Source organism: Lycorma delicatula, chromosome 4 (assembly GCF_047948215.1).
Source record: "Lycorma delicatula isolate Av1 chromosome 4, ASM4794821v1, whole genome shotgun sequence".
Lineage (NCBI taxonomy): Eukaryota > Metazoa > Arthropoda > Insecta > Hemiptera > Fulgoridae > Lycorma > Lycorma delicatula.
In genome coordinates, this window is record NC_134458.1 from 138,353,324 (window position 1) to 138,367,721 (window position 14,398).

A 14,398-nucleotide genomic window follows, 5' to 3' on the forward strand; every position below is an offset into this window, starting at 1 on the left:
CCTTCTGTTTTCATGGATTTTTGCATTCACATTTTCAGTCAATTCATCTGCGATGACAGTCGAGCGATCACTACGTTCTTCGTTGTGAACATTCATTCTTCCTCCACAAGATAAACTGACACTATTGGTGAACTTTACCTTCGCAAAAAACACTGGATACGTAAACATTGACAATTTCTCTATGAATATCAGCAGCATATTTGTTTTTTACCAAGAGATAACCAATTACTGATTGCACTTCACAACTTGCGGGATTATTTATTCTAGCACTCATTTTAGCCAGGCTGTACACAGCAGCTAACACAAATAACGTTAACCTATTGTTGCAAACATATGATCGCTAATATAAGTAAATATGCTACAGTAGTCCATCAATTTCCACCTCATCTAATGGCGGCAAATTGAAAATGGCCTTTACTGAAAAAACACGCTTCATATTATATTATTTATAAGATTTTCCTGATAGCTTAACTTAGTAAACTTACTGATTTATTATTTAAGTGTTGTAAAATATTAGTTGTTTGCATAATTACAGCTTTTCTTTTTTTTAGCATATGTTCGACTTGTTACAAATTTTGGACCTTTAAATTTGGAACTTCATAGTGATATTGTACCAAAAACTTGTGAAAATTTTTTAAAACACTGTGAAGAAGGTTATTATGACAATACTGTGTTTCATAGATCAGTTAGAAACTTTGTGGTAAATATAAAATTTTGTTTACTCCTTTTTAATTGAATCAGTTGATCATGATTATTTTGATATTTGTTTATTAAGCATTTGATTTAAAATGTTATGTAGTGTAGTAAAGTATTAACTTTGTTTGTTTCAGTAACAGGTAATGATATTTGTTTATGTATAAAAATAAAATATATGTTTTTACTTTTTTTAATTTTAATTTTTTTGAAACCAACTGTCTATAAAGTACACAATAAAATTACCCAAATTGAAAGTATAATTTGTACCATTTTTTGGGTAATTATTTTTCAGTAGAATCTCTTTGGTTTTATTTTTAATTTTAAGCCTATCTTTTGCATAAAAGTAATAGCCTGCTGTGCTAATCTCATGACAACTGATTTTTTATGAAGTCATCAGTGGGACAGAAAGAAAATTTAGATAACTCCCAGATGCTGATTTTTTTTTTTTTCTACTACATAGTGTAAATTTTTCCCTTCCATTTTGATAGTTAAAATTCAAAAAGTTTATTCTATTTGTTACTTTTTTAATGTTAATGTATTTTTTGTATCATTTATTTATAAGAATTAAAATTGGAGAGAATAATGTAAAATGGTCAAGACTTTCATTTTTATAAATTTTAATAACTAAAAAAGTTTTAATTACATTTATTTTAATATATGTTTACACAATTGTTCCGAGAAAAAGTTTATGTATTTGGTTGTCTATTGGTATTTTATTTAGTTTGCTGAAATTTTGTATTGACACCAAAAAAGTCATAAAGTAATTATATAAGTTGCCTTTGCATGTCGCATAAAGCAATAGCTGTCTTTCGAAACCACTATTGCTACTGACAAAATAAGTTGAAATTATTTATTATTTTTTAAATTACTTATTTATATTCTTAAGCAAACGATTTTCAATTAAAACAAAACAAATAACATATCTACATAAAAATGAATTTGGTGTCCATCCTGGAACAGCTGTCTGTTAGTAGTATTTATAAGTAATGTATAAGCATACTTGAAAAAAGTACTTCGTATTGAAAGAAATTCTTCTTCGATAACGCTTTTTAAGCTCACATCAATATTTAAATTACTGGATTACACTTGTTCCTTCAAATAGCCCCCATAAAAGAAGTCACAGTTAAGTTAAGTATTCAGCCAGGTCCATTAACCAGGAAATTTATCATGACTACTGCCTAGATTTATTATATTTAACAAAGGATTGCTTATTCTTTGTATAATAAGCTGGTGAACCATCTTGTAGGAAAATAAGAAAATCTTTGGACCAGTAATGTATGAGATAAATGAGATAATAGGCTGTTCATTTGAAATATCTGTAGCCATTATGGGGTTGTCAGATGTATCATAAGATGAAATACTATCAACCAGTAGACCCTTTTGGTTTTATGCTTTATTACATGAGTATATCTATTGTCATAATAATGAGATTTATTTTTATATAACTTTGGCAAAAGATAGAGTGATCTTAAATCTGAAAACATAACATGGTGTTGCCATTTAGGATCAGCTTAATAAAGGTCGGTGATTTGAACAAAACACTGTTTGTCTTTTTTGATCATCTTTAAAAGCTTATCCAAACCAGGCCACATGTTGTGATTCAAATTCAGTGACAGCAATATAAGTGACACAGATCCAAGCACTGGGGACATATGCATACAAGTTTCAGCAGATGTTTGTTCAAAATCTTGATTAAGAACTCAGCTTGTGCCAAAATGTCACAAGAAGAGGTATTGTTTGCTGTGCTGCTTTTATTGCTATTCAATTGACACCAAAGTAACTGACTGAAAATGACAAAAAGAAAAGTATGGGTTAGAAAATGTTTAGAAGAAAGGAATAGTAGTATATTTTCAAACCTGCACCCAGATGGTCTTATTTCAACCTCAGTATATCTGCAAATGATTTTGAGTTGTTGTTAAATACGGCTGGAAGTATAATTCCAAACCATACTTTGTTGTTGGCAAAGGCTGACAATGTTTTGAGGTTAGGTGAAACCAGTCAGGCTTAGCCTTAACCTTGAAATTTCTGGCATCTGGAGATTCTTATTCATTTTTAATGTATATCTTTAAAGTATTCAAGCAACTTATTAATCAAATAGTGCATGTGTTCAAATCAACCACTGTCTGATTGTATGTAGGTGAGCAATTTATAATAGTATTTTTACTTAGGCCTACATACTATATGCTATATTCTATTTTAGTTGTAAGTGACTTTTAAAAAATTTATGAATGCAACTTATAAAGAATCTTAATTAACTTGTAAACATTTGTGAATAATTGTATAGCACATAAAGCCTTATACCATAGTACGTAGGACCCATAGTACTCATAGTACCAGGAAACAAATGCGATGTAGATTTGTGTTACTACATCACAACTGCATTTGCGGCAAAAAAGATGTATATTTTATAATAATAATTGGTCAAATTAGTAAATAAAATCTCTACAGCTAAAGAAAAAATTCCTCTTCATGGAACACAATTCAGATTATTTAAAAAAAAATTTATTTCTCAAATTTTGTTTTACATAATGCAGTATCTTAGAAATACATTACAAACTTAAACTACTTAAACATTCCATATAAAAAATACTTAATATGAGAGATTAGGTATCGTATAGAATATTTGTATTTGAGATTACTATCAAAATTAAAATAATTAATTAATTTTTGCTGTCAGCATACTTTACACCATTCAGTATAATGTTATTTTCTTATTTCATTACAATTTTCTTTAAAATTTCCATTTTATTAGTTGAACAACAATTTCTCTATATTATCTACTTCAAACAACCAAGAGAATAATCTTGTACTAAACTTAGTTTTATTCTTACATCTTTTGATTTCTTCAGGGAGTTAAGAAATCTATATACCTTTAGTTCTAAAAAGGTATAGAAATGTTTATGTAATTCAAGTGTTTTTTTTAGGCAGTATAAAAATGTCTTTCTGCATGATTTTCTTATATATTCTTTATTATTAGCTTTAATATTAATACTTCTCTTAAAGAAGATCCTTAAAACTTTAAATTATATAAATACTTAAGGGGCAAAACATTAAGTTTTTTAATCAATTTTGATTTGAAATTAATCTATATATATGTTTTTGAGCAATAAATACTGGGTGTATGTCTGCATCATATGCTCCTCTCAACATGACAGACCAGACATTAATCTTGACAAAAATTCTTCAAAAAATAAAATTTGTAAATACCTACACCTAATTATTTGTTTGGTTTTATAAAATGATTAAATTTATTTATTTATAATTATCATTCTTATTACTTTTCAGTTACAAGGAGGTGATCCTACCGGCACAGGTAATGGAGGTGAATCAATATGGAAGACACCTTTTGAAGATGAATTTAAACCTCATTTAATACATACTGGCCGTGGAATACTTTCAATGGCTAACTCTGGACCAAACACGAATACTTCACAGTTGTGAGTAAACAAGTCAAAAAAAAAAAAAAAAAACTATTAATTTTAATAATACTATGTAAAGATGGCTTACAGTTTTTCTTGGAGTTTTAAATCAGTTGAAAGGCATTGGATAAATTTGTTATCTTAATTATAATTGGTTCAGTGAACCAAACATATTTTCAATGAAAGATATTGAAAAGATTTATAGAAGAATCTTTCTACATATTCAAAATGTTAAAATTATTTATTAAAAAAAAAAATTAATGTATTTTTTCTTTAATTTTTCTTAATACCAATTTTGAACTAACTATTATTAATGTATTAATTCAGTTTAATTAATTTAATATTTTAATTAAATTTTTTGTCAGTAATACAGCCCCAAATGAAATTTATAAAATCCGTTTGATTATTATAATTTATTTTTAATGTAACAATAAATTTTTGTTTAACTAATATTTTCATCTCTCTGCCTCTTGTAATCACACCATTCAGTACAACACAGTATATAATTGGTGCAAAACTTATTGAATTAGTTTAATGTTTGGAATTTTGGTTTAAAGTTCGGGTGAGCTTCATATGAAAAATTTTACAAATGCACACCCCTTCTTTTGCACAAAAGAAGATAGTATATAGCTAGTGTAATAAACTTAATTTTATGATCCTTTTTTTAAGAGGGAAATGTAATATCTATGGGATATTTTTTTTTTTTTTTGAAATTCAATTTATTAAAAATACGTATTAATTTTAAGGATAAATGGCTGCAACTGTTGTATATTATTACTTCATTTGTTTGTTTGTTTTAGTTTTATTACATATAGATCATGTCGACATCTTGACAATAAACATACAGTATTTGGGAAAGTAGTTGGAGGTTTAGATACATTAAATGCAATTGAAAAAATAGAAGTTGATAATAAAGACAGGCCTATTGAGGATATTGTTATACAGAAGGCACAAACATTTGTTAATCCATATGAGGAAGCTGATGAACAGGTATTATTGTGTTTTTTGTTAATTTAATTCCAGTACATTGTATATTATTATAATATAGATTGATTACTGATTTTCTAGATATTATATGCTGCTTTATTGAATTAGGATCCACAAGCAGCTGCATTTCTTGTTCATGTAGTGAGTATATTTTTACTTTGCAATATACATGGATTCCCAAGTAAATTAAAGGTCTGCGTAGTTATACAAAGGGCATTTGATAATTCCATGCAAAAATAAAGAATTACAATTTTTTCCAGAAAAAGTTTTGATAAATTTATTTCCAGCAAGCCACTTCATTTTCCGAAACAGATGATAGTCTAATGGTGCTAAGTTTGGTTAATTTTGAGGGATGCTGAAGAATTTTGCAATGCAATTTGTTCAACTTTACTGTCGCAGTCTTAGAAGAGAGTTATGGTACATTGTCTTGATAGAAAAATTTCTCCTTTTTCAACAAATGTGGTAATTTTTCTCTTTTTCTTGTTTAGATGATCCAACAAAGATGCCTAATATTGCCCCACCATTGTTATCATTTTACCCTTCTCCAGAAAGTCTATGAAGTTTTATGCCACAAAGCATCCCAAAAGGCAGTAGGTATCAGCTTTCCTGTTGATAGAATGGTTTTCACCTTTGGAGCAAGTTTCCCAATTGGAATGCATTAATTTCATATTGGTAGTGATGTACCAAGTTTTATCAAGTGTTATAAAATCACTGACCTACTAACACAAGACTCGGATAGGGCAGAAATATTGGTAAAAAAAATCAGAAATGAATCTAAAGGAGAGCTTTAGGTCATCCAAGAAAGTTGGAAAAATCGTAAAGGCTTTGGTCCGAAACATGAAGAAGAAGAACCTGCTATATGTTTAATGTAATATTTATAATTAAAGGATACTACGGTACTTGCAATTAAAAGTAGTATTAATTTAATGTAAAATAAAATAAAAAAATGAGTACAGTTTTTTTAAATAAATAAATTAGAATTAAAAATCAAGACTGTTGAAAATGAACTAATAATCTAAAGACTTCTCCACTTGCATAGTTCTGTACAGTTAATCTACTTACAGTTCATTTTAGAATATTGTTATTAATAAAAAAACTATATGCAATTTCTTATGTCCACATTAGAAAAATAAAAATATTAATAATTTTGAAAATATGATCATACCAAATTTCTGTGGCTCTTTCAAAACTGGTGCATTGTAGATAATCACAAGCAGGGACTTAAGATGTGTTATGAGTTTAATAATCTAGCATTGTAAGTAACGTGGGTATGAAATATTGAGACTAGAGGAGTGTTCAAAGTTTTGAGAGAAACAATCAAGGATTATTTGGAAAACTCAGGCTGAGGTGGCAATACCATATAAAAAAAGCTAGTAGAGTTGAAATCGCAAAGGAGTTTTCCATAAAAATGAAGTAATTCTAAAAATTAATGGCAGTTATAAGAGATCTCTTTTGAATCTAAGGTGGATACAAAAGTAGACAAAATGTTTACTCATTTCTGTTGAAATATTAACAAAACCATATTTATAAGTTTAAAAAACTATTTAGCTGTAAATATTAAATTTTATCTTTGTTATTAAATATTTGTAAAATTTTCTTACTTCATGTCTATTATCTTAGTTGGCTGCAGAGAGAGCAGAAGAAGCTAAAAAGAAAGCTGCTGAAAGTGAAACACAACAAATAAAAAAACCCACACAACCTCTAAAACCATTTCATTCTGGTGTTGGGAAATATATTAATCCAAAAACAGTGCCATCTGTCAGGTATATATTATACATTAACATTTATTTTTTTAGTTTTACAATTTGGTATTGATAACAACTTATCTATTTATAAAATTCTTATTAACAAATTTACTACATAATGTTTTTGGTTGTTTTGTAGGCACCATTAACATCAAAACTGTGTAAAATTATGATTAAAATGTGAAATGAAATAGAACTACTTTATATCAGTATTCAAGGTAACTTTGTTTTCACATAATTTCAAAGTAGGCAAATAATTATTTAAACAATATAAAATAATAAAGTGCAGCAAAAAAAAAAAAATATTATAGAAGGTTTTTAAGTATGTTGAATGACATTTTGACACTATAACCAAGTTTAAAGCGTACAGGTTCTAAGTGACAATTTAATTAAGTAAATATTACACCAAATAAAAAATCTTTTAATTTTGATATTTTTTTGCTATGTCATGAAATACATAATTGTAATAAATTAATGAAAATATTAAACTTTTTTTATCATTGTAATTTGAAAAAAAACTGTAAGACAGACACCATTTGTATTATTTCACTTTGTTATAAAATATAAGCCCTAAGATACAAATGTCCTTCAATGTTACTTTAATCCAGATGCCAGGTTGATCTACAGACAATTTGAATAGAAGAAGCAAAACCAGCTCACAATTATGAAAGAGTATACCAGTTTAAAGGATATGCAGCTGCTATTTAAGCCATGTAATTTTGATCATTTGAAATGATCTTTATGTAATGTTATAAAAATACTTAACTCTAAACCCTGCCATGACAATATTAATTTGATTGATAAATTATTTAGATTTGTAGAAGTTAAAAGTGATATGTTTCTGATTTTAAGTAAAAATAATTCCTAGTTAGATTTTTTTGTTTGTCAGAATTACAGGCAGGCAGTAAGTTTTAAGTCACTTTGTTAGGTTTCCAGTAAAACCTTAAAAATTATTTTTTTAATGATAAAATAATATTTTGATAACAATAGCAGAATTACACAAAGGTAAGAGCTTTATAAATAAACTAAATAAATTATTTAACTTAAAAAACCTTTAATTAATTGATCCTTTTTTGTCGTAAATGTATTTTTTATAATTTATATTATTTAAAATTAAATTTTGTACGAACTTTAACTTGATTATAAGAAAACATAGAATATTGCAAATAGAAGGTAAGATTAATTTAACTACAATTAAATTACTAAATATAATACAATACAAACACTAAAACTTAGCGTAAAACTAAAACACTTCAACAATAAAGCTGTGTTATACTGTTACATTTAAAATTAATTAATTTAATATTAAATTTAATTAATTTAATATTAAATTTAAAATAAATCATTGTTAAACATACATTATAAAACAATAAATTGCACTTTATATTAAATGTTAAATTTTGATTTTAAAAAGAAATTCTTTGTATCATAGTTCTGTATTATTGTTAGTTAAAAAATATTGAATTCATCCATTTTAAAGTTACCTTGTAAAACTATAACATATAAGTAAATTTGAGTCTGACCAACACCTTTATCCATCCATTTAAATTCAACTTTGTTTTGATGACTCCAAAAGTGTCAAGTGATAAAATGATATGCTATCAGTTAAGCACCCTTATAATTAGTTGTAGTTACCAATTAAATTTAGTTTCCGTTAGACAAGTGTAATATATTTGAGTGGTTATACTTATTGCAGAATGTTTAGAAATTCATAGTGGAAAAATCACACTGTAGTGTAAAACTAATTTAAACTGCATGACCCATGAGAAAATAGATCTACAACCTAGTGGGTGTAAAGTTGGTTTTGTTTTTTTTTATTTCCTTTCTCATTTACTTTGGATTAGGAAATGAGTTATAGACTAAACTTAGTATGCTTACAAATGCTTGGGCATTTTAATTTTCAGTTACAAAGAAGTGTCTTCTCCAAGAATGTTATAAGACAAAACAAAAAGCGTACAAGAAAGAAAAATCAAATGGAATAAACTTTTTGCCCTCAAATCATTTAAATACATTAGAAATATAAAATACTAGAGTTATCCAATAAGATGCTTACAGTTTAGCTGAGTGATTTATACTTTCACATACTAATTCCACTTGACCTTAGGATGGATGAAGGTAGTCCTTTTTGGGAAGCTCTAAGCATTGCTAGTGGTTAGCTCTTTATAGTTTCTGGAGGTAAAGCATTTCTACAGCATAAAAAGCTGATAAATTAAAATTATCCTTCCATTCCCCACTCTATATAAAATTTGCATGATATCACAAGAGTTTATTGATAAGTGGGTGACTGCTGCTTGCAGAAGGTGTTACAGCTGCATTGTGGGGATTGTTTGTCTGATGGTCAATGATTCTTCTGTGAATAGATCGTAATGATTTTCCAACTATTCTCTTCCTCCCATTTGGGTTAGATCAGGTCCAAGCTAGATCTAAGCTGAGAATATTGAACTGGTGTTCAGTAATGTTCACACCAGGACCATGTATCCTGATGTGATTTAGAATGCAGACACATTCCTAATATAGGACTCTACTTTATGAATGGTTACACAGTAAGCCTGACTAAAGTGGCTATTAGTAAGTAGTTTTGTTGTCCTGTTCATATCTGAAACTGATTGATTTAAATTTCTTTTAAATTTAAAAAAAAAACAACATTAAAGTAAATCACTAAAATTGGGTTAAAGCTTACAACAGTTATAGTATAAAAATATATATATATATATATATATTATATAAGAAAAAAAAACTCAGTACAATCTACCACAGTACAAAATCAAATAAGATTTCTTACCTTAGCTTATTATCTTTCTTTTTCCATTTCTACACCAATAGCAATTTCCAGGAATTCCTCATCATCACTTGGTTAAAATTAAAATTTTTTAAAAACTTCAAAATTGCACATTAAAATATTGTTACATATATAATATTTACAGAAAGAGCAACATAAAACCAAACCCATAATGTAACCACTGCAGAATCGGTAGGTTATGTTGGAATGAAATTGTATGAATGATATAGATAAATTAATTAAGAAAAACATAAAACGTAATTTATATTTGCATTTATTTACCTTATTATTACAAAAGATGTTCAAAATAACAACCCTAGGCATCGTCCCCTTTTGTATTCGATTGATCATATTTAGAGTCGTCTGTTGCAAAATGTTGTTGTCAGTTGTGTTGATTTTTCGTTGAATCTTCACCTATAATTCATCAATATTGTGGAGATTAGATGCATAAACTCTCTCCCTTACGTAGTCCCAAAGGAAAAAATTGCAAGTAGACAACTGGGCAACATGGAGGCCACTATCCTCTGCTGACAGTTCGTCGTCTGTCTCCTTTAATTGTTGCATAGTTGTAACGGGTATGGTTTCAATTTTAATTCGTGAAGAATTTTACAACATGCGTTTTTAACACCAGATTTTTGGAATAACTTGCATAGTGATTTTTTTAGACTGGTAGTAATTCTCCTTTCAATATCGACAATGGCCTGTGGAGTCCTAACGGAAGGTTGCCCATTTCATTTTGCATTTGAAAACGAACCTGTTGTATGCCATTTTTTAACTAAATCGTGTATGCTACTCTTCGCTGGTATACAGGCATTCGGAAATTTTTCTTTGAATGTTTGACGCGATTCTTTAAACGATCCAGAACGAATATAAGCCTCCACTATAGTTATCCTCTCCTGGATTGGATAAGAAATTTTACAGAAACACAACTGAACTCACAATACTACAATGCAACAAAAGGTATACTGCACTGACTCCTAACAACGTGACAAACGGCAGCAACAATCAGTAGTAACATATACATCCACTAGACGCGCTAGTTGTGTGAAAGTGAAAAGTTCAGTGAAATGTTGATCTGTGTTGGAAGAAGCTGTATTCTTCTTCATTATCAGTTAATTTCACGTAGAATTCTTCAAAAATGGCATCTTCTGGACTGGCAGTAATTCTTTCAGTATCGGTAATGACCTGTGGAGTCCTAGCAGAAGGTCACCTATTTAGTTTTGCATTTGAAACCAAACCTGTTGTACACCATTTTTTAACTAAATGTATGCTACTCTTCACTGGAATACAGGCATTCAGAAGTTTTTCTATGAATACTTGACATGATTCTTCAAACAATCCAGAACAAATATAGGCCTCAACTATAGCTATCCTATCCTGGACTGAATAAGGCATTTTGTACAAACACAGCTGCACTCACAATACTGCACTGCAAAAAAACATATACTGCACTGAAATGTAACCACTTGACAAACAGCAGCAACAATTAGTAGTAACACATATTCATCCACTAGTCATGTGAGAGTCTTTCGTAAATAGTGTTGGGTAGCGGTTTCATTATGGGTTCGGTTTTATGTTGCTCACCTATATATGCAATCAAACAATTAAAAAATTAAAATTCTATAAAAAATTAAAAATCCTTTAACTTATTGTACATGTTTGTGGCTAGCAATTTTGCTCTAAATGATCTATTAGTTTTTCCAGTGTAAATTTTATCACAGTCACTGCATATTATTTTATAGATGCCAGAAACTATTAATATATCATAATTATCATTATGGTTTTTTAAATGTCTTATTATATGATTGTTTGGCTTATATGCTAGTTTATATTTTTCATCATTGTAAACATTAATTAATTTTCAATAATGTTATTAGTGTTAGACGACTTTATATAGATATTATCAATGTTGTGTGTTTTATTTATAGGTTTCAATGTTGTAACGTTACTAGATCTTAATTTTTGTTTTCTATAAATATTATCAATTAATGAAGTGTTATATCCATTTTTTATTGTAATAGTTTTTATAATATTAATTTCTGTATCTAATTTTTCCTTGTTCTGTGTATAATGTATTGCTCTATTTAACATGTTTGTGAATATATTAACTTTATTTGACCAAGGATGATTCGATCCCCTGTTAATAGTTATTTTACTTGCTGTAGGTTTTCTATATACTGTTGTAATTTTATTCTTTCTATTGATTTCAATATTGACATCTAAAAAATTGATTGTTTCGTATTTGTCAGTTTCAAATGTAAATTTTAAATTATCATGATAAGAATTAAGTTTTTTCAATATTATAAAATGTTCATCACTTATAATAGGGTCAAAGAACCAAAATGTCTTCAACATATTGAACCCATAATAGAATTTTGTGTATATGAGTAATATCATAAACTATTTTATTTTCAAATTCTTGCAAATAAATTTTGGACGTTATAGCCGTAATGGATATCCTATCCAGTAGATTTTGAAGTTTTTAAAAAATGTTAATTTTCCAACTGATGATGAGGAATTCCTCGAAAGCGTTATTGGTGTATAAATGAAAAAAGAAAAATAATAACATAAGGTAAGAAATCTTATTTGACTTTGTACTATGGTGGATTGTGCTGAGTTTTGTTTTTTCTATTAATCAGTTAGTACAGAGGAAGATATGGACAATAAAAGAATTGATTTTACTGAATATATTATAAAATCTGCAATATCAATTGAAAATTGAAAATTATTTAAAAAATAATGCACTAGCTCTCTGTTACAGCTATATAGTTACGCATTATATATCCCGCATTATATAGTTACTTGCATTTCCCGTACTAGTCAATCTTTTTATTTTATGTTTTTTAGTTAAATAACTGGAGGCAAGCTCTGCCAACCACACTTACAGGAAAAGTACTGGTTGATCCATACCACTGTATACTTTCACACCTCTTAAAAAAATTGGAATAAAAATAACCCAAACATGGTTTTTAAATATTTATCTGAAGAGTATTTGCAAGCCCAAATCTACTGAATATCTACAGTCAGGGGATTGGGAAAATTTACAATCATTGTTCAAAATTTTCTTACCTTCCTTCATCCCTTTTCAAGGCCAAATTTCAAAAATCTAGATATGGTTTATTGACATGAAGGTTACACTCACTAAACATCAGGTTGATTCTTCATTTGTTACTGAGAAATTAAAAAAATAACAGGGTTTTGAAAAAAATTCAAAAATCCATTTTATCCCTTGAAACTTAGAATTTAAACAATCTAGAAATTGGTTTTTAGATATTGATAATCATTCAGTTCAAACCCAGCTCACAAACTGAAAGTCACACATAGTTCACAATTCATTATTTCAGTTCATTAAAGCTCATCTTCAACCAGCAAATCCTCACTACCACATAAAGATATGTATTTTTTTTTCAAAATTTTTAGAGATGAAATATATCTAATATCTAAAAATTTCTCACTTATGTCAAGAAACATGAATAAAATTTGGTTGCGATTGATCGGGTAGTTTTTTGTTTATCCTGAACAAACAAAACCCTCTTCCTCTTTACATAATAGTATTGATTACTTTATTTAATGTAAATTTAATTCTATTATTATGTAATTATTCATTTGATTGATTCAAATTATTGAGTTCAAACTGTGTTTACAGTTCACAGTTCATTTCATAAAAGTTTTTGCTTCAACCAGGAAATCTCCACTATACACACACACACACACACACACACACACACATATAAATGTATCTATACATATACATTTTTTTTTCTAAATTTTTTGAGATGTAATATACTTAAAAACCTTCTCATTTATGCCAAGAAACATGGGTAAAAATTTGGTTGCAATTGATCTTGTAGTTTTTTTGTTTACACCAAACAAACAAAACCTTCCTTCTCTTTATACAATAGGGTAGATAAGTTATTAATTACAGTTTTAACAATAACCATTATTGCTCCCATCACAGCTATTACACAAATATTTTCTCCTAGAATTTAAACAGAATTAAAGCAAAAGTATAATGAATTAAAACATTTGTAACGTACTCAATAAATTATTTTTTATTATTAAATACAACTTTCTAAAAGGTATGCCACCAAGGACTTCCATCTTACAAGAATCCTCTAAATGAATTTGAGTCAGTTATTTTAAGTTTATTTCTAACCTGAATATCACTTTACCCCATTTTGTGTTGTGCCTATGAAAGTTATTATTTACCTAAAAATCATCTGGGTATTGTTAAATAATATGATAGAAGTAAAAACACGAAGGGTATTTATAGTTAAAAAAATATAGTTTGAATACTGGGACATGTGTACGTTTTAATATAATCTTTTAATTTAAAAATGACCTTTTTTTTTTTTCAAAAAGAGGTCTGTCCAAAGATTTACTGAAATAAATGAGCTTGTGTAACCCAACTCCAGAAGTCTCTACACCATAATTGAGTCTGAGAGTATAACATTGTAGTATAATATCATTTGTAAAATAGATGGTAAGTTATGGAACAAGATTCTAAGAAAGTACAAGTTTATTCTAAATATATCTCGTAGCTGTTTTCAATTCGGCTATAACCATTTCAAGCCATTACACAGATATGTATGACCTGGAATATCATGCACTGGCTTTTGTCAATAATGATGTTATTTTGCTTTTCTTAAATGTAATTCTAAACTAATTAGCATTTCATCCAATTTTTCCAGTATTGAAATTTTTATTTAAAAAGAAATTATCAACTCGGTGATAACAATTGAAGTATCATCAGCAGAGTTCATAACCTTGGT

General features: G+C 28.0%; 1 protein-coding gene across 2 annotated transcripts in view; it reads left to right on the plus strand.

The window, feature by feature from the left end:
- Positions 1-14,398, plus strand: part of LOC142323902 (RING-type E3 ubiquitin-protein ligase PPIL2) — a 50,204-nt gene that overhangs the window by 35,091 nt on the left and 715 nt on the right. The window contains exons 7-11 of one of the 2 annotated variants that reach the window (XM_075364238.1): positions 552-700; positions 3,982-4,133; positions 4,916-5,105; positions 6,723-6,865; positions 6,987-7,080. In XM_075364238.1, the coding sequence (XP_075220353.1) occupies positions 552-700; positions 3,982-4,133; positions 4,916-5,105; positions 6,723-6,865; positions 6,987-6,996 (644 nt within the window). In that variant the 3' untranslated portion in view covers positions 6,997-7,080. Of the gene's footprint in view, positions 1-551; positions 701-3,981; positions 4,134-4,915; positions 5,106-6,722; positions 6,866-6,986; positions 7,081-14,398 lie in introns of those variants that run through there. The other variant, XM_075364237.1, reaches the window with a different exon arrangement.